The 19,596-nt window shown below is 32.5% G+C and overlaps 1 protein-coding gene across 1 annotated transcript; it reads left to right on the top strand.

Annotated features, from left to right (window-relative positions):
- Window positions 1-5,038: 5,038 nt before the first annotated feature.
- On the top strand, window positions 5,039-17,597 carry LOC148272543 (arginine-hydroxylase NDUFAF5, mitochondrial). Its single transcript, XM_088239905.1, has 7 exons — window positions 5,039-5,548; window positions 7,188-7,339; window positions 10,181-10,288; window positions 11,711-11,856; window positions 14,193-14,376; window positions 16,088-16,224; window positions 17,449-17,597. The coding sequence occupies exons 1-7, from the start codon at window positions 5,134-5,136 to the stop codon at window positions 17,510-17,512; spliced, it is 1,206 nt and encodes a 401-aa protein (XP_088096031.1). The 5' UTR covers window positions 5,039-5,133; the 3' UTR covers window positions 17,513-17,597.
- The last annotated feature ends 1,999 nt before the right edge of the window (window positions 17,598-19,596 follow it).

Genomic DNA, 19,596 nt, shown 5'->3' with positions numbered 1-19,596 from the left:
GGTTTACGTTTTGCCCCATTAGTTTCTTTGTAGACGTCGCTCAGTACGCAAATCCTGATTTGAATTAAACTATGCCGTGTTGTATTCTTTTAAAGTGTAGAAATACTGCTGGGATCTTAAAAAAACAGGATGCAATCCATTTCATGTGTAATTAGCAAATGGATGTGTATGTAGCAAATAAAATTTGAATTATTTTTCCATCTGTCAGATTGTCGAGGGAACAAAATGAACATTTCGTTAGTGTTGTCAGGGTGGTATTTTTTTTTACCCTACTTTGCTCATCTAATGAGAGAACTAATGAATATTGGATCTCGGATTAAACAACTCTATCGTGGACATTTGACCGACATTGTCTTATAAACATCAAATATTATTTAATATGGCATAAAAATATTTATTTATTTATTTATTTATTTTACATAAACGGCAGAAATTGCCTTTAACATATATTGAACATAAATATGAAAAAAAAAAAAAAAAAAAAAAAAAAAAAATACATATATAGAAACATAACAAAAAATTATAAAAATTGCATAACTATAACAATAGTAACAAGCAGGTAAATACATAAAAGCAACCAAAAATAATAACGAAATAAATACATAAATATGAAAAAACAAAAAAGGAAAAAACATTTTTAAATAAAAAGAAAAGTTTAAGAATAATATTGCGAGAGAAAAAAAGAAATCAGACTCGTTTTATAACTATCAAGTCCAGAACCAAATATATCAGCCTTGTCCTCATACTGATTGCCATATCTATGGAGCCTAGGGATAGGCGAGTGCATGTGATAGTTGGTTCTAGAACTTGCAGAACAAAAAGGAGATCTGTGGCGGGTATGTCGACCAGGTACACGGAAACACACCAACTCCAGCAAATCTGGACAGTCAATTAATGAATTGATCACCTTAAAAAGTAATATTAGGTCAGTTAGGATTCTTCTATCAGAAAGTCTTAAAAGATTTGCTGAAGACAACAATTGATTATAATTAAATAAAGCAGCAGGAATATGAAGTTTAAAATTAATATATTTTAGAAATTTCTTCTGGACGCGCTCGAGTGAATCAGAATGTACACGATAATGGGGCGACCAGACTGGAGAAATATATTCTAAACGACTTCTAACCAGGGAGCAATAAAGTGACTTGATTGGTGCGATACTTTCAAATTTATTAGTAACCCTACAAATAAATCCCAACATACTTAGCGCCTCATTTGAAATCTTGTCAATATGTTTGATAAATGTAAGTTTATCATCAAAAATTACGCCAATATCCCTAATGAAATCAACTCTTTCAATTGTTGCGTGGTTCAACAAATAGTTAAAAATTAAAGGTTTCTTACTTTTTGAAAAGGAAATAACCTGGCATTTATCTATATTGAGAAAAAGATTATTTTTTTTTATTTTTATTGCACCACTCGTGAATTCTGTTGAGATTCATCTGCAGGGTATTGCAATCATCAGTATTATTTACAATTCTATAAAGTTTAAGGTCGTCAGCAAAAAGCAAATATTTTACATCGCTAAAAATTTCAACAATATCATTTATATAAATTAAAAATAAAATAGGTCCCAAGTGTGATCCTTGGGGTACGCCGCTTGTTGCTAAAAAACTATAGGAGATATGAGAATTTATTTTAACTGCTATTTTTCTATTATATAAGTAACTAATGAACCATTTTAAGAGTTCATCACGTATTCCCAGTCGACCAAGTTTCTGCAACAAGTTAGAGTGGCAAACTTTGTCAAAGGCTTTACTGAAGTCGGTGTATATAGCGTCGACCTGGTGCTTCTTATGAAGTGCACTAGCAATAAAATTCTCGTACAAAATGAGATTGGTGACTGTTGAACGACCAGTAATAAACCCATGTTGCTCAGGAGCAATTATTTGTTTTAAAGGTATAATTAAGTTATCAAGTACAAGTTTTTCAAACAACTTAGGGAGGGTAGACTGAATACAAATAGGTCTGTAGTTGGATATTTCATCTTTGCTACCCTTTTTAAATATGGGTGTAATGTGGCTATATTTCCATATATCAGGAAATACGCCAGTAGTTAAAGACTTATTGAATAAAATTTTAATAGGATGTGCTAATATATGAATACAATTTATAATGTAGACTGGAGGAATACCATCAGGGCCAGCAGACTTACGTTTATCCAACGATTTTACAAACTTGATAATTTTTTTATCAGAAATAGTAAAGTTAGGCAGGTCAATAAGCTCAGTTAATTTATTTTCCATTGTGTTATTTAAAGTTACGGCATCATCATAAACATTGGAGAAAAAGTCAGCGAACATATTAACGGTATCTTGCATATTACTAGACCTATTATTTCCATATCTCATAGATTTAGGAATACCAGTATCGCTATTGTCTAGGATTTTAGCATATCTCCAGAAATACTTAGGATCAGTCAGAATATTATCTTCGATCTTTTTTATATATGCATTGTGACATATTAATGATGTTTTTTTACAATACTTCCTAATCTTATTGAATTCAATATAATCAGTTATTGATCTGGTTTTTTTATATTGCTTATGCATAATTTTTTTGGAGATTATTAAATCAATCAAATCCTTAGAAAACCAACTTGGATATTTGTTTTCCCTTTGAACTGAAATTGGTACAAATTGCTCTATAGAAGAGTTTAAAATATTATAAAAAGCTAAGAGATTGTCATTTAGATCATAGTCTTGAAGAAAACTCCAATCAGCTAATTCCAAATAATTACAAATTAGTGAAAAGTCGACTCTTGAAAAATTTCTGTACGTAGTCACTTGTTTTAGTTTAGAAATTAATAAATTGGAAATCGTATATCTAATGGTGGATGATGGGCATCAATAGGTAAAAGAGCATCTACACTTTGGTCAACTATAATTGAGGGTATGTTAGAAAAAATCAAATCCAGAAAACGATTATTTGAGTTGGATACATAGTTACACTAGTGATAGACCCAGGAAAACGGCCATGTCTCTAACTATACTCGAGTTCATAGTCAACACACCAGTAACACTTGTATCCACTAAGTTTAGCCAGTTAAAACTCGGAAGATTATAGTCACCCACTAATAACATTTGGTACTTAGGAAATCTTCTAAAAATGCTTTCAACATCTTCACAATGGTCATTATAATGACAAGAATCAGAATTAGGGGGGATATATACACTTCCAATAATCAACTTGACACCCTGAATTTCAACTTTAACAAATAATTGTTCAACACTTACATTTTTACAGGGAATAATAGAGGATTTCATATTTTTATTTACACAAATTAATAAACCTCCTCCTCTAGACTTCTTACTTGTGTTAATATTACGATCAAGGCGATAAATATTATAATTATGGAAACTAAGTTCTGATGACTTTATGTTTTTATCAAGCCATGTTTCTGTAAGAATTACTATATCATAATTTAATGTAGGAATCGTGGTCGCTAGCAAATCCAATTTAGTTTTTATGCCTCTAATATTTTGATAATATAGATTTATTGTAGTTTTTTTGTATAGTTTTTTGGAAGAGTATTGACAATCTTTGGGGAAGAGTTAATATACTTTATGGTAAGGTTTTGATCGCCATTGGCTTTTCTAGTTTCTAATTCATTCCTAAGGTCCAACAATTCCTTACGCTGTACAGGTGTTTGGTCGAAATTTATTTTGAAGGAATTTAATTTATTCCTATTTTTAAATATTTCAGTAGCCAATGTCGGGTTCGATAATACAACTTTGATTGGGCGAACATTTGTGGTATCAGGACGAAGCGGGCCAAGTCGGTAGATCTTGATAACGTCATCTTTTTCAATTTTCTTAATAGTATTCAATGTTTTTAAGGTGAGATCTGTATCCGCAGTTTGACGTAGTATAGATGTTGAGGCTGAACACTCTGGAATATTGTATATTATGATGTTGTTTCTTCGTCTGCATCGGTCTTCTAACTCATCAGATAATTTTGCTAGAAATTTATGCTCCAAAATAACTGAATTATTTTTTTCAACCAGCAATAGCCTTTTTTCAATTTCAGATAATTTTCCAGTGATTAGGGATTTTAGGTCGTCAACAGAGCGGAGATACTGGCTGACTTCACTCCATCTCTCTCTGTCTTTATGTAGTATACTTTTAAGCTCTGTATAATTATCACTCATATTTCTTATATCTGTTTGTAATGCAGATAATGCGTTGGTAATGTCCAAATTAATAGAAGCCGGTTGTGGAGACATCAGGCAAAATATAAATATAAAAATATCTGTTTTATGTAAAATGAAATTTGTTTTATATTTTTAAGTTTAAAGTTCATTAATTCAATTACTCTTATTTAATGCCCTTTATTTGTCTACTCTGTTGTGTCAATCAATATTTCCGCGTGCACTATGAAATTATAGAGAAATTAACAGATTGCTTTTTTTTAACCTTACATTTGTGTAATGATTATATTTTTTCCTATCGTGCAGCATTACGCGGCGACATCACGAATGTGCGCGGCGATAGTGAGGCATAGTGTGGGGGGGGGGGGGGGGGTTATTGGACACAGTCCGATGTATTCAAATATGATTCTACGCTCCTTCTGGACTATTCTTAATTCTATGTGTTTTTGTAAATTTATCTTTTGATTTTATTGACACTATTTTTTTGTATATCTGATTATGTATGAATCTAAATTTGTGCAATTTCTATTTTAATATTTGTATCTGATTTATTTATTTTTTACATTGTCTTCTTTGGAATTTTATTATTTATTACCTTTTTTTCTGTATTATTTATCTATTGCATCGCATGTCAGTATAATTTAATTAAATTAATTTTACTATGTATTTTTTACTGTTAATTATTACGGTTTAACATGGGCACAGACTAAAAAGCCTTATCAAGTTCATTAATATTTTAAATAGTGTAATTTCGAATGAATGAATAAATAAATCCATTATTCAACTCACAAATTTAACTGAGAACAAACTTGCATCGATGCTTCACATATTTCGATTTGTACCATAATCGATATTCCTAATCGCTCTCTCGAAAAGGACTGGCACATCACTAACTCAAAACTGTCAAATGTCAAAATAATTTGAAACATAACCTATAAAAATACCGATGCTTCGTCGGCACAGAGCCCTAAAACACGAGAAAAATGTCGCTGTATTTAAAACACATATGTAATAAAATAAAGTCAACTCGTTTAAGACCGCGTAATGAATATGTGACATTATCAAAACCGTTTTATTTAGATAATCGAAGTTCGTCAAACGGATTCGGTGCGAACGTTCGACATTCAAGTTTATTTTCATCTAAACTAACTTATTGTCTCGGCGCTGGAAGCTGTTGTCGATTTATTCATAGTTCTACTGCTAGATTAAAGATTCAAGGACCTAATAACAGTGCGAGTGTAAATATATTCGACCGAAATGCGAAGATAATACAAAGAGACATTGCCGCCAAGTCTAACGACGTTCATTTGTTTGATTATGTCAAGGAAGAAGTTGGATGGCGATTGGCGGACAGGGTTTTCGATATCAAGAAAGTTTTTAAAAATGCCGTGGACTTGGGTATGTAATATATTAATAGTTTAAGTCAACCCTTGATTTTGCTGTTGTGAAAAATTCCAATGATTATATCTACATTCTCATATTCAAACATTGAGATATAATATATTTTTCTGAATAAACAAAAACATACATTTAAAAAAATATAGAGATGACGCTCAATACAAATCTGAGCTAAAAAGACGTCCCTAAAGGAAAGAAATGGCCAGCGGGGGATCCAAGTGTCGTTGCGTCATATCACATTGACATATTACAAGCAAAACACGTAGTACAGTAAAAAGCACGGATTGTTTATATCGGTCTACTGTGAATTCTATTCAGTATGTCGCTCCCTTCCCTGAATCGCTCATTTACTTATTTAAATTATGTAGAAATCATGCCAAAATAGAAAGTATGCGTGATATTTTTTCATTTATTAAAAAAAAAACAAAATACTTAAATTGGCTCTTCTGTAAAGTTGCTACATGTCGCTCGGTAACTTTTTCCTTTCCAGTTTCGATATGAAGATGCGAAAGGCACAAACAGGCGAAAGATACAAAAATACAAAAGATACATCATATCCGATCAATATAAATGTCTGTTAGAGAATGAAGACATGGAACTTCCAACCTCTATCACAACATGGACTATTTCTTCGCTCTAGTAACGAGAGAACCCTTTTAATACCCCTTAACTGCTCTAATTTTCTTGCCTCCTCTTTCACAGTAGGCTCGATTGAGGAATAATCTTTACACCCATGTTAGAGACCCCACCCCTTCTTTATTTACATTTTAATCATGATTGAAATGTCACTATCTAAATGTTTGAGTTGTTCCTTTCTCCTTCTTCTTTCCATCCTATCACCTCTCCTCTCCTCTCTTCATAGTATAGTGTACATTTTTAGTTAGTTTTTCTTTTAAATTTTTGTGTAACATAAGATTCTGCATAATTACCTAGAAAATATCCATACTGAACGGTTTGGGTAGGTAGGAAGAAATTGCCTTAAGGCAATATGCCCGCCCTTATACGTATATATATTGTATACGTATCTTCTTCTTTGTCGTTCCTCAGTTCTGAGGGTCGTGATCATTGGTACTCTAACCAGCCATTCCATTGACAAAGCTTCTCCACTCTTTACGGCTCTGCGCCCTCTCCACAGCTCCATATAGGGTCGCCCGTGACGCTGTTTTCACCTGGTCGATCCATCAAGCTGCAGCTCTGCCTCTGCTTCTTCGTTCTGGCACACTGCCCGTGATTATTATTTTCTCCAGATTTTCTGGGTAACGTCTAGCTATGTGTCCGAAGAACTGCAGCATATGGCCAATAGGCGAACTTTTATGTTGAGTTCCTCCAGTATAGAGATATTTGTTCTCCTGGCTGTCCATGGTATTCTCAGCATTCGACGCCAACACCACATCTCAAAGGCATCTATTCTCTCCTGCTCACGTGTTTTAATTGTCCACGTGTCTGCGCCATATAAGAATATTGGGAACACAAGCGTACGCACTAAAAACATTTTAGTTTTTTTCGAGATGCTCCGATCTTGCCAAATTTCGGTCCGTCGACACAGTCAGTATATGTATATAAAGTGTTAAATAAATAATTTTAATGGCTCAAATAAAAATGCCATTGGCTCTAATATTATGCAATTCGTTTTTTCTAGGTTGTTCGAGAGGCTATGTATCTAGGCATCTAACACCTGACAGTGTTGAGAATTTGACTATGTGTGATACGAACCAGGCGTATTTAGACCAGGCCAAACTTCCCGAGGGCATAAATGTAACCAAAATGGTTGCCGATGAAGAAACAGTCGAGGTAAATTAACTATGCAGTCATTGGTCAATAAAATACAAAAATTACAACACATTCATCTATGTAACAAACAAAAATCAGGTGTATCGCTTTATTTATTTAAAATTTAGTTTAACATTTCAATATTTTACTGTCTGGAACCATAGTGACCTTACTTTAATTTACACAACAATATGCTTCGTTTGGTTGACCTTCAAGTAGTGCCCTGTGCACTATTACGTGCATATAATGAATTGACGATGATGTAGATTTAATTTGTTTCCGATATATCTAAGAAATGGCACTACCTAAAGATATAATGGCAAAAAAGAGATCGGCTATGCGATCAGTACCACGATTATAAAGTAAAGTAAATAGAGTTATCTTGAATTGTCTAAGAAGTAAAATCGTATTTTCTTTGCGAAAATGTGCTTGTTTTTTTTCTATTTAAAAGATGTTGCTGACGAAGATACTTAAATTTTTTATATAAATACAGCTTGCCCACCACAAACCGCACACCGCATCTGAGGACATTAGTTTCCTTGGCGGTGCCCACATACACGGAAAATTTGCTCGTTGTCAAACGAGAAAAGCTGCCCGAAGGAGCTCTCTGAAATCTGGCAGCCTCTGTGCTGAAAGAAAGTAATCCAGAAGCACATAATATGTACTTCATTGGATTAAGAAAAGAGGGAAGTGAATTCTTCACTGACTGGGATTAAATTGATTGGACATGATCAATTCGCCGAAATGATTACAAAACTTTTTAAAAGCCTCGAAATTCTTTTTAGAAGCCACCAGATCTGTATATCCGACAGAACCTATAACAGGGCCACGAACATAGTAGCGAGAAGCTCCGTTCGGTAATCATAGAGAAGGAGAAAGGGACAAGACTACAGGATGTGTTCAGAAGATTGGTTAGGATATCTGCAGCAGCACGAAGGGGAGTCAACAATATAAAAAAAAAAAATTTTTGATTAAATTCACCATGACCTGATAAAAACTGCGTAGTCTAGTCCATATGATTTTATATAAATACAGCTGAACTAAGCGAGATTTCAGATAAAATGAGGAAACATTAGTTGACGGTTTATTCACTTTTATTACGAGCTGCTTCTCGGACATTCCGAACAAAAATATTGTCAACAGTTGAGCAAAAACTCTTCAATGGTCTAAAAGTATAATTATAAGAATCTAAGTAATAAAATCCAAATGAGGACTAACTCTGTACCGATGCCGCTGGGCATCGGGATTGGTTTATGTTTATGACACTGTTGTTAAGAAAAAGCGAGCTGTAGTGAAAAAACGAATTTCATTCAGTTTTGTAAAAGGTTGGAAACATTTGAAAAAAGGAAAGGAACAATGATGTGTACCTACCTTTGATACGATGAGGATGTTCTTCAATTTTAGGCACTGGATGATGAAATGAACTATGAATTATGTAATGATTTATGATGACTTTTACAATGACGCGCGACGAATCCAAGAACTTTTTATGCAATTTAATAATGTGTCCAAATGTTTTTTTGTTTTGTTCCAAATCCAAATGTTCTATTTTTGAATTTCTTCTATCTTGATGTAAGGTAGGTACCATAAGGATAGGTCAAGGGAAGGATAAAAGTAATCGGCTAGGAAAAATATCGATAAATGCTGTTATTTACTAAACAACTATGTAAGTGTATAAGTACCTAATTGGTGTTTTCGCCGACAACATTGACAAAGTATCACACATATGGTTGAAATTTCGAGTAAAAAATTCAAGTTTTGTGAACTTGGTAAGTACTCGGCATCTTATTAAAATTTACAACTTTCTTTGTATTTTATGAATGCCATCCTTGTTTGGGGGGTTTCACAATGTTTTTCTTTTCTTTCATGTTAAAACAGTAAATAAATATAGATAATACAGTAAATAAATCACTGAAATTACTTGGCTTCATTAACAGAATATCCTGTGATTTAACTCATGTCCGTACAATCAAAACTCTTTATTGCTCAACTGTTCGCCCTCTTCTAGAATATGCTTTCGTGGTCTGGTCTCCATTCTATGTCAATCGTATACATCACATTGAATCAGTCCAACATCGCTTGCTTCGAAAAATAGCGTGGATGCTCGGACTAGAGAGAGATAATTATTCTTATGCTGAAGTAGAGTCAATGTTAAATATTTCTAGTCTACAAAAACGTCGAACTAATATTGACTCCATATATATGTTCGGCATACTAAATGGTATAATCGATGTTCCATCATTACTGGGATATGTAAAATTCAATATTCCAACTCGTAGGTTGAGAAACAATAAAGTACTGTTCATCGATCAGCATAGAACAAACCATGGCGTTAATTCTCCAATGACGCGTCTTTGTCATATTATTAACTCAAGACAAGTTTAAGTTTACAAGGATTTAAACGAGCACTAAATAAATAGTCCAGATCTTGTCTCGATGTCCCTTGTTTGTCAATGCTTTTATAATTATTTTCAATGTTTTAAACTATTTTTTTATTGTAATATTTAAACCCTATAAATTGTATACATGGACAATGTCCGTTAATAAATAAATAAATGTTCTATGGTCAATGCATAATGAACATTACAAGTGGGTGATGTCAGATGTCAGAAGTTAAAACCTAACCCTTGAATTGTTAACATGACTGCTAACAAGCAGAAGTTTATTTTTATTTTTTAACAGTGAATTTGAGGTCCATATGATTTCTTTTAGAAATGTTTAGAAAGAACAATTGCATGGACTTATAAACAGAAAAACAGAAAATTTTGGGTATTTGAAGTTTTTAGAATGAGGTCATCAAAAATCTTGTAATTTTGTTTTCCAATGATTTAGAAGTACTAATTTTATTTATTTTTCTTTCAGTTTCCCGCTGACAGCTTAGACCTAGTTGTATCATCCCTCTGTCTACACTGGGTAAATGATCTTCCAAGATGCTTTGATAATATTATCAAAGGACTGAGAAATGACGGAGTAAGTAAATGTATTTTCATAAATGTTATTGAATATTTGTATATGACCACTTACCGACTTTTCTATGTCTATCGGTTTCGAGACGTACCCGTCTCTTCGTCAGGACACTGGAACAAAACTCGAACTTACAGGGTCAATAGCGTATCTTCGTAATCACACGAGACTATCTTCAACTATACCGTCATAGCGAAGGTATGGCTTCTGTATCTTGCGATTGTAATCGCCTCCCAGGTCCATATTTTATCGAAATAAACGGCACTTAGTGCCTTTTACATATTAGTTACAAATACAATTATATATACATACATGTAAGCATAATCATAAGTAATACAGAGCATTTAAAACAATATTATTAATTAACAAATTAAGAAAGTCTAAAAAAGGTAAACTAATATAAAGAATAAAATATTACCAGTTATAGAATTATCGAAAAAAAAAAGATAATTTGGTAAACATAGTGTAAAAAGACATACTAATTGGGTCGTCCAAAAACACCTGAATTGATTTACGAAGATGTGAATTGCTTAACATAATATGGGCAGTAAACAATAGTCGCTGAGGACGGGGATAAATGGAAAAGGAAATTAAAGGGTTGTTACTAACTAATTCTGTGATTGAAACCAGAAGATTAAAAATGATTAGAAGATTGGATTTTCAGGAAATTGTTGACAAACTGCAGGAAAACTATACTCGTCTGAGTCTTGACAATAACATCAAAAAGACTCCTGTCGTGACCCTGATCAGGATCTATATAATAATGGACAGAAAATTGAGAAAATTGATGGCTTAAATTATTGGAAGTTCACATAACTTAGAATAGAAGCATGCACAAAGACCTCGCAACCCGCCTAGGAATTGCTGGAGCAACTTTTAACATGATACGGGTTGTCTGGAACTCTAGCCTTTACTTGGTCAAAACGAAATGCTGATTACTCAACTCTTGTATAATGCCAGTACTCGTATACCAAAGCTGAGAACACCAAACTTCTGAGCTTTGAGAGTAAGAGCTTGAGAAGACTATGAGGCATAAGATGGTTCGATTGTATAACTAACATTGAAGTCCGAGAACGGACGCAGCAGCCTTCTATTACGAACGTCTTGAAGATGCGGTAGGGGACCTGGCTTGGACACGTACTGCGCACGCCTCAAGAGAACCTAACCAAGAGAATAATGAGGAGCCCAGATTGTAGAGTTGTACTCCAAAATGCTTCTTACAAGTGACGTGTACATTATTTTAAGTGCACCAATATCTTTGAAATCTTTAGTGGTTCTGATAATGAAACCCAACTATTACTAATGCTATTAATGTGACCAATAAATGATAATTTGGTATCGAAAATAACACCTAAATCACGTATTTCGGAAACGGATACAAGTTCATAGATCTGTCTGTATTATATTATTTTTTATCATCCTAAACAGGTGTTTTTGGCAACTCTATTTGGTGAGGAAACCCTGTTTGAATTAAGATCGTCCCTGCAATTGGCGGATTTGGAAAGAAATGGCGGCATCGCTCCACACGTTTCACCATTTACTAGAATAAGGGACATTGGAGGGCTTCTGAACAGGTGCAAATTTGTATTTTATCTATTTATCAATCACACTGTATATATATACTAGGTACCAGTGGCGAACGGTGATTTTATTTACAGGTAAGCTATAAAAAAATATAATTTATTTGTACCTACATAGTAGGACATAATATAATATAAGTGATATATACTATAAATTGCTTTTTTTCTGTGGTTCTGTGTGATACAACAACTCTCATCTATATTGTCTAGCTATATTATCCATTAATTTCTCTGTTAATGCATTAAAATGTAATCTCACTCGTTATTTTTTAGAAAAGAAATGAATTTATTTAAAAATATATTATTAAATTTACCTTGTTTTCATGGATACGTATTTTTGATTATTTCTTTATATTATATAGATTATATATTTGTGGATTTATTGCCGAATTCCAACTTCTTCCAACCAACTGATAAAATAAATGTGTTACCAAGATTATTTAAGCTTTCATATTGATCCAAAAAACACGTTATTTATAAAGTTTTATTGTAGCATTATTTTTCTTTTTCATTATTACCTAGCTAAATACTAGCCACTTTATGTTTATGTTAAATTATTCTCAATTTTACTTTGTTATATTTATATTTAGAACATAAGATTTTCTCACGTTAATTGTTATATTTTATTTGTCATCTTAGATATGTTTGTTTCTTTTTTACTTTTTTGCTGTTTTTTTAAAAAAATATTTTACTTTCACTAAGTTTTTTAGTTTTAATTATTCAACTATATTTCATATTTCATATTACATAATCAATTGTTCACTGCTCTGATTATTTCTGTAAAACTTTTTATTGTAAAAGGTTCTTTGAACCGTTGATCTATAAATAAATATAACTTATATAAAAGTTTATAAAAAATAGCACAATGAATTCAGTAAGTATAAAATAAGTATAAATGCCAACTGGTCGATTTGTTCTAGAAATGAATAATGCCAAAAACGGCCGAGTCGAGCGCCAAAAGTGTTGTGAATCATATGTCAAAAGTATCATCTCAAATAAAAATACCCCTAAGAAATAATGTTTGAAATACTGTTTTCCAAATCGAGAATCTTCAAAGAATTTGTGTAATCTGCAAGTTAACTCTAGGAGAAAAATCCCGCTACTGGGTTTAGTATGTTCAAAATACAGTACACTTATTTGTATGAAGAAATAAGCTGGAGTAATCGGCTAGTTCCTTGACTCATTGCTGGAGCTGGGCGCGCTTTATTAATATTTTTATTTATATTTGGAGAAACACACAAATGGTGGCAATGATTTATAAGAAATAGTTATAATTAGTTTGTTTTTCTGTCAATAGAGTCACCGTAAAACATTATTATGGATAGTTTAATATAATGGTAAGCTGCACATAATCGCTTCTATACACGATTCGCCCCTTTTAGGTACGCAACTAAGTTTCCGGATTTCACACATAGATGGCACTAGCGGCATGTGTAGTGAATATAAATGTCAGAAGTTGTGTTTGTTTTATAGGTTAAACAGCTGTCAACAGTAATCAATTGTAATACCAACAATCGTAATACCACACCAACGCAATGCAAAAATATTTTTTTTTACAATGAAGATGTTGAATTTTGTTCCAAATAAACAGCATTTGCGGGAAAAAGTGCAGCTGAAGCACGTCATTTGCTTGAGGGCCTACTCTTGTCTTTTACTACATTTTATACTTTGATTTAAGGTTTATACAGTAGACACTCTTTATAAAATAAATTCTATTATACAAATTTATAAAGAAGAAAAAATAAAAGAATTTGAGATGAACTAGTCACTCAGATACCAACATAATATTAAAGTTCCTAAATTCCATACAAGTCATGGTCAAAATAGCTTTGTCTTCAAAGGTGTAAAAAATTATAATAATCTTCCCGATGAACTAAAAACTATTAAAAATAATATATCCATAAATAAATTTAAAGTTAATCTTAAGAAATTTTTTGAACACCTGTAAAAACAACATTAAATTTAAATTAGTATGAATGTATTATTGTTTTATGTTTTTTCTTTATATATCCTATGTTTTTATTTTTCTTTCTCATGAACTCGTATTTAAAATTATATAAACTCCCCAATATAAGCAACTACAACAGTGTAAGTCACTCTCCAAGCACAAGAGTTAGTCTCTTTTTTGGAGAGTTACAGTGATAACATTTACCAGATGTGTAAAAGTAAATATGTTTAGAATTTTACTAAAACATGTACTTTTTATGAAATTTAATAATAAAAAAAAATATACAAAGATCTGTCTACTCATCACATCTGCAACACAATTTAATAAGAAAAGCATTCACAACACAGCTATGTTACCACTGATTCCTTTTTTTTTATCGAAGGTCCGGTTTTACGTTGCAAACCATCGACACAGACGAGATAGTGGTAGGATACCCCACTATGTTTGAGTTGATGCACGACTTGAAAGGTATGGCCGAAGGCAACGCCGCGTTCAACCGGCAGCTCCACCTGGCGAGAGACACACAAATAGCTGCAGCAGCAATATATGACGAGCTGTATGGGAAAGTAAGTTGTTTTTACAAATATAAATTAAATTAAGTAAGTGCAAGGTTGTGAGATTTTTTCGTCTGGAAAATCCAATCATATTCGACTACTCACTGAACCATGAAATATTATCATCTGTGTCTAGTATACGAGATTTAGGTATTATACTTGACACTAAACTTTCTTTTACGATTCATATTGAACATGTTATCAACACACCTTTAAAACTCCTTGGATTTATTAACAGAAGCACAACTGACTTAAAAAATATCAATATCCTTAAAGCTCTCTTCTGTTCCCTAGTTCGCCCGCACCTAGAGTATTCCTCTGTTATCTGGTCTCCATATTATGATGTTCACATCAAGAATATTGAATCAGTTAAACATCGATTTTTGAGAAAGATAGGCTGGAGGTTGGGCTTATCTAGAGACCGATATACGTACAATGAGTTAGAAACTACCTTGAATATATCTTCTCTTCAAGACCTAGTCCTATTTACAATTCTCAGCTCACTCTTTGATGCGCCTATACTACTGAGCTCGATAAAATTAAATATTCCAACTAGAAACCTCAGACAAAACATACTCTGTCATACCGATAACCATAGAACGAACTGTGGTTTTCATTCCCCTATGCCCAGAATTCTTAAGTCTGCCAACAAACATACCAGTCTTGATTTATTTGATAACATGTTATCTTCTTTCAAACGATCACTGAATCAAATTCAATTATAAACACCTCTCTATACCATTGTGTCTTTCTACTTTTCTGTATGATAATTTTCTATGTATAAATATGTCCTTAAAAATGCCCATTTTGCTGCCACGCGTTTCATACATAAAAAATTCGAAAAAATTTCACGGCATGAGCCAATCGATATGCCAACATCATCAGCGACTTCTTTGATTGTGATTCGGCGATCGTTCATAACCATTTCATTCACCTTTTCTACGTTTTCATCGGATGTTGATATGCTTGGGCGTCCGGGCCGTTAGTCATCTTCAACTTCTTCACGGCCATCTTGGAAACGCTTATACCACTCGTAAACTCTTGTTTTACTCATATCAGACTCACCATAGGCCTCTGTTAACATTTCACACAATTTGTTATACTATATTTAATTTTTTACACATAATTTTACACAAATTTTTTGATCCATTTTTTTTAACAAACGAAAGTCGGCAAGCTCATCAAAACACGTTTAACTTTAGCGGCTGCCACACCGCTTGAACTTGAAAAACAGCGGCTAGTGGAAGTTGCTCAGTTGTCACTAAATGAAGTCAACGACGATGCAGAATTACTGAAATGTCTTATAACAGGAGACGAAACATGGGTTTACGGATATGACGTCGAAACTAAGGCTCAATCGTCCCAGTTGAGGCCTTCTAGATCGCCAAGAGGAAAATCGCCGAGCACGCCGAACACGTCTAACCTTTGCGGCTGCCACAGACAAAGTAAACAATGAATACATCTGAAAATTTTAGCATACTTCAGAGGCATGTATACCAACATAATAAAAAATTGTTGGTATACATCCCTCTGAATTGGTATAAATCACTGGTTAATGACAATCGGACTCTCCAAACCACAAAATCATTTTTTTTCCGTTATTTCTTGAACACACTCGTATATCTTTTGTAAAAATCAAACTCGAATATCTTTATTCAGTGAAAATTACACTCGAATTATCTGCTTTGCGAATATCACGCTGTTTATTTGTTTTTACTTCTAGACCGATCCGGACACAAATAAGCGAAGTATACCGGCCACATTTCACGTGATATATCTCCTCGGGTGGAAACCCGACAAATCTCAGCCAAAACCACTTCCCAGGGGAACTGGACAAGTTTCCTTAAAAGATTTACACAGGTAACCGTCCTCATTAAATAATTTTTGTGAAATTCCACCAAAATTATAACACTGAATCCTTAGGGGATTGATCAAGATGTACAGAGGTAATTTTTATCATATTTTACATGGTACAAATAGTAAAATGAGAAGTGAATAATCAAAAGATACATATAAAACCGTTTTATAAAAAGAATTGATTGCTTCAAATCCATAAAGACAAAATAAATAGTCATGTTTCTATGTCACAAAACGTAAGTACGCGACCTAGAACAGGTGGTAATATCTTAATCCCCAAATTAAAAACAACTACAGCACATTATACTTACAGAGGAATATTTTTCTTTAATGAAATGAACAAAGATAATAGAAAGTTCAGTCAGGAATACAACATATTTAAGAAAGATGTGAAAATATGTATTTATAATTTTTTTTTGTGTAGCACTGTTTTTTTACAATTTATATGTTATCCTAAAAATATTAATAATTAAAAATAAAATATTCAAATTATTGTAAGACGTCACTCCCCATTATGTACACAATAATTGTGTTTTCTTTTACGTAATGGGAAACAATTATGTAAATATACAAGGGTTGCTACTTAAGTTTTGAGATAGACATGTGATTTGAACCTATCAACCGCTTCTTCAGGCGTCGAAAAACGTTGACCTCGCAATTTATTTTTGATATGCGGAAAAATAAAAAAACTTATTAAAAACAGCAAGTGAGACTTAGTGTGCACATAAATATATTATATTCTTCATTTATTATTAAACTGAAGAATATAATAATATGAATATTTTTGTTTTTATGTTAATTATAATTAGGTTAATTGGTTTAATTACGTTTTTTTTATTGTTCTCATTTTGTTATTCACATTTTCGTAAAATGTTTCCCTCGGCACGGGACACCCCAGTGAGGGAACATTATTCTGTATAAAAAAAATACAAACAATGTAAAAGTATAAATAAATAAATAAAAATAAATAAATGTATTTACCTTTTATAAATTAAAAAAAATAATGTAACCCGCAGACAAGCTTCCGCTTTGCGGGAACAAAAATACAATTATGCATGTTATTTATTTGTTAAAATAAATAAAACTTTTGAAAGATTAAGATAAAATGTGTGAAATAGACTATTCTCCTCGGATATCAGACAGCTGGTTTGTTTATTTAACAGACTTTAGATGTTCTATCATCAAAAGTGTTTATTTATTCATTTTTTTGTTTTTTTTTGTTTTTAGATTGGACGAAATAGCCAAGAAAAAGGGGCAAATTGACTTGGAGAGTGAAGATGATAAAAAATAGTATTGACAAAGCTTCAATTAATTATGTTCGTATAGCCTGTGTGTATAATGTAAAAATGTATTTATTTATAAAAAAAAATTAAAAATGTATTATTTATTTTCGATTAAGAATCGATCAGCCATTTTCTCATAAAGGTAGGCAAAGTGTAGGACGCCACTCTATTCTATCATTTCATATAAAATTGGATTTTTGGTTTGACCAATTGAAGAAGATGAAAGAACATATGTAATCCACACACTATAGTTTGAATTCTTGCTTTCAAATTAGGAGCTACTGAAATGACTGTTTCACGCCACCTGGGCCTGTATTACAGTATGATGGACAATTATCATGATTTTTTTTATTGGGTAATAAATTAATATAAAAAAATCACAAGCTGATTGGTACTATTCTTATTAAAATCTGTCAAGAAATAAGGGAGATATAAAGGATTAAATTCTAGTAATTTGAATGGTGCCAAAAACAAACAATTCGTGACGTCATCAAGTATGACGTCTTCGGATGTTTTGTGACGTCATTGGATTTTTTTTCATCAGTGCCTATGGATTTTATAGAGTATTGTAGATGCTTCCTTTTTCTATTTGTCGTTTGTTTACATTTACGGCGTCCTGTCACTTATCAAACGCTACGAGTTGTGATTTATAATTTTCATGATAAATTGATAATTCAATTTCATCATTATCATAGTAAATTAATATTTAGAAGAGGTTGAAAACCATAAAACAATAAAAAAAATTGAGATGTAAGATGTAATCCGTTTTCACTTTCATCTGTCAGTGCCTATAAGATAATATGCATAGACATCTCTCCTTATATTTCTATCTTAGGCCTGTGGCATAACCAACATTAAAATGAATGCATTACTCGTTAACTTCTGTGACAAAATTTATTACCAACTTACGAAACGATCGTTTTCGAGAGATTCCAAAAATAAGTCTCGTTGCGGCATTCAATACAGACTGTAGGCGAGTCATTTTATTCATTGGTAGACCTGCGTAGATACCATTACAATAATCGACTCTAGACCCTACAAACACATTTATTAATTGACGGGCGGCATCAACTGGCAAATTTTTGCGTATGCATTTAATCTGTCTCAGCTGGTAAAAGTTCTACTAATTTGAGCGGCAAGAGAAAGGTCAGAATGAAGGAAGACTCCCAGTAGTTTAACGGTGGGTAAAGCGGTACTCTTTATATCGGGTAGTGCCGTATTCTGAATCAAATTCTGTCGTCCGGCTGAAGCCATCCATAGTTGTTCCGTTTTAGATGGGTTAAGTGTTAGTCTATTTTCAGCCATCCAGTTTTCTATGTTCTCAATGCATCCATTAATCAGATTAACAAGCACATTTCTCTCGCTTGGTTTAAAACAAATATAAATCATCTGCATAGCAATGAGACCACAATCCACATTCTTTGATAATATTCTCTACATCTTTAGTGTGCAGAAGATAGAGGAGTGGTCCGAGTACTGATCCTTGGGGTACTCCAATAGACACCTTAAAGTTGGATGAGCTATTATACAAGTCATGCATTCAAAACATCATAATATGATTCTAATGAATCATGACTTACCTATTTGTTACAATCATGAAGGAAGATAATAAAAAATACTGATTTTGAAGTAACCTTGTAGTATACAATAATAACTAATTATAATTATTCCACCCCACGACATGTGACCCAATACATATTTGATTATTGTAAATAAAATACTTGTTTTCTTTATCACAGTATGACACATTTATTTTTTTAAATACATCTCATCAATTTTCCAATATTCTTAAGATTGTAACAAAAGTTTTTTGTCTTTTAATATAAAATACAATTTATTCCACACATAAAAAAACAATCTGCGCTGGATTCCAAAATATATGAAAATTGCAAGCAGACCAAATTAAAAAAATACTGCACTCAGAGTCAAAATTTTAGAATTTTTCTATGAACAGTCCACTTACGTTTACGCGATTATAATTCATTTTGTATTTTTTTAAAATTAAAAACAAATCAATGAGGAAGTTCAGTGCTATGGGAAATTGGATTTAAAAATATTTTTTTTTACACTTTGTAAAATTTAGAGCATTTAA

The sequence above is a fragment of the Micrasema longulum genome, unplaced genomic scaffold (genome assembly GCF_059751315.1).
Source record: "Micrasema longulum isolate JH-2025_06_02 unplaced genomic scaffold, ASM5975131v1 h1tg002302l, whole genome shotgun sequence".
Classification (NCBI taxonomy): domain Eukaryota; kingdom Metazoa; phylum Arthropoda; class Insecta; order Trichoptera; family Brachycentridae; genus Micrasema; species Micrasema longulum.
The sequence above is the reverse complement of the archived record's forward strand: the minus strand, read 5'-3'. Positions and strand labels throughout refer to the sequence as shown.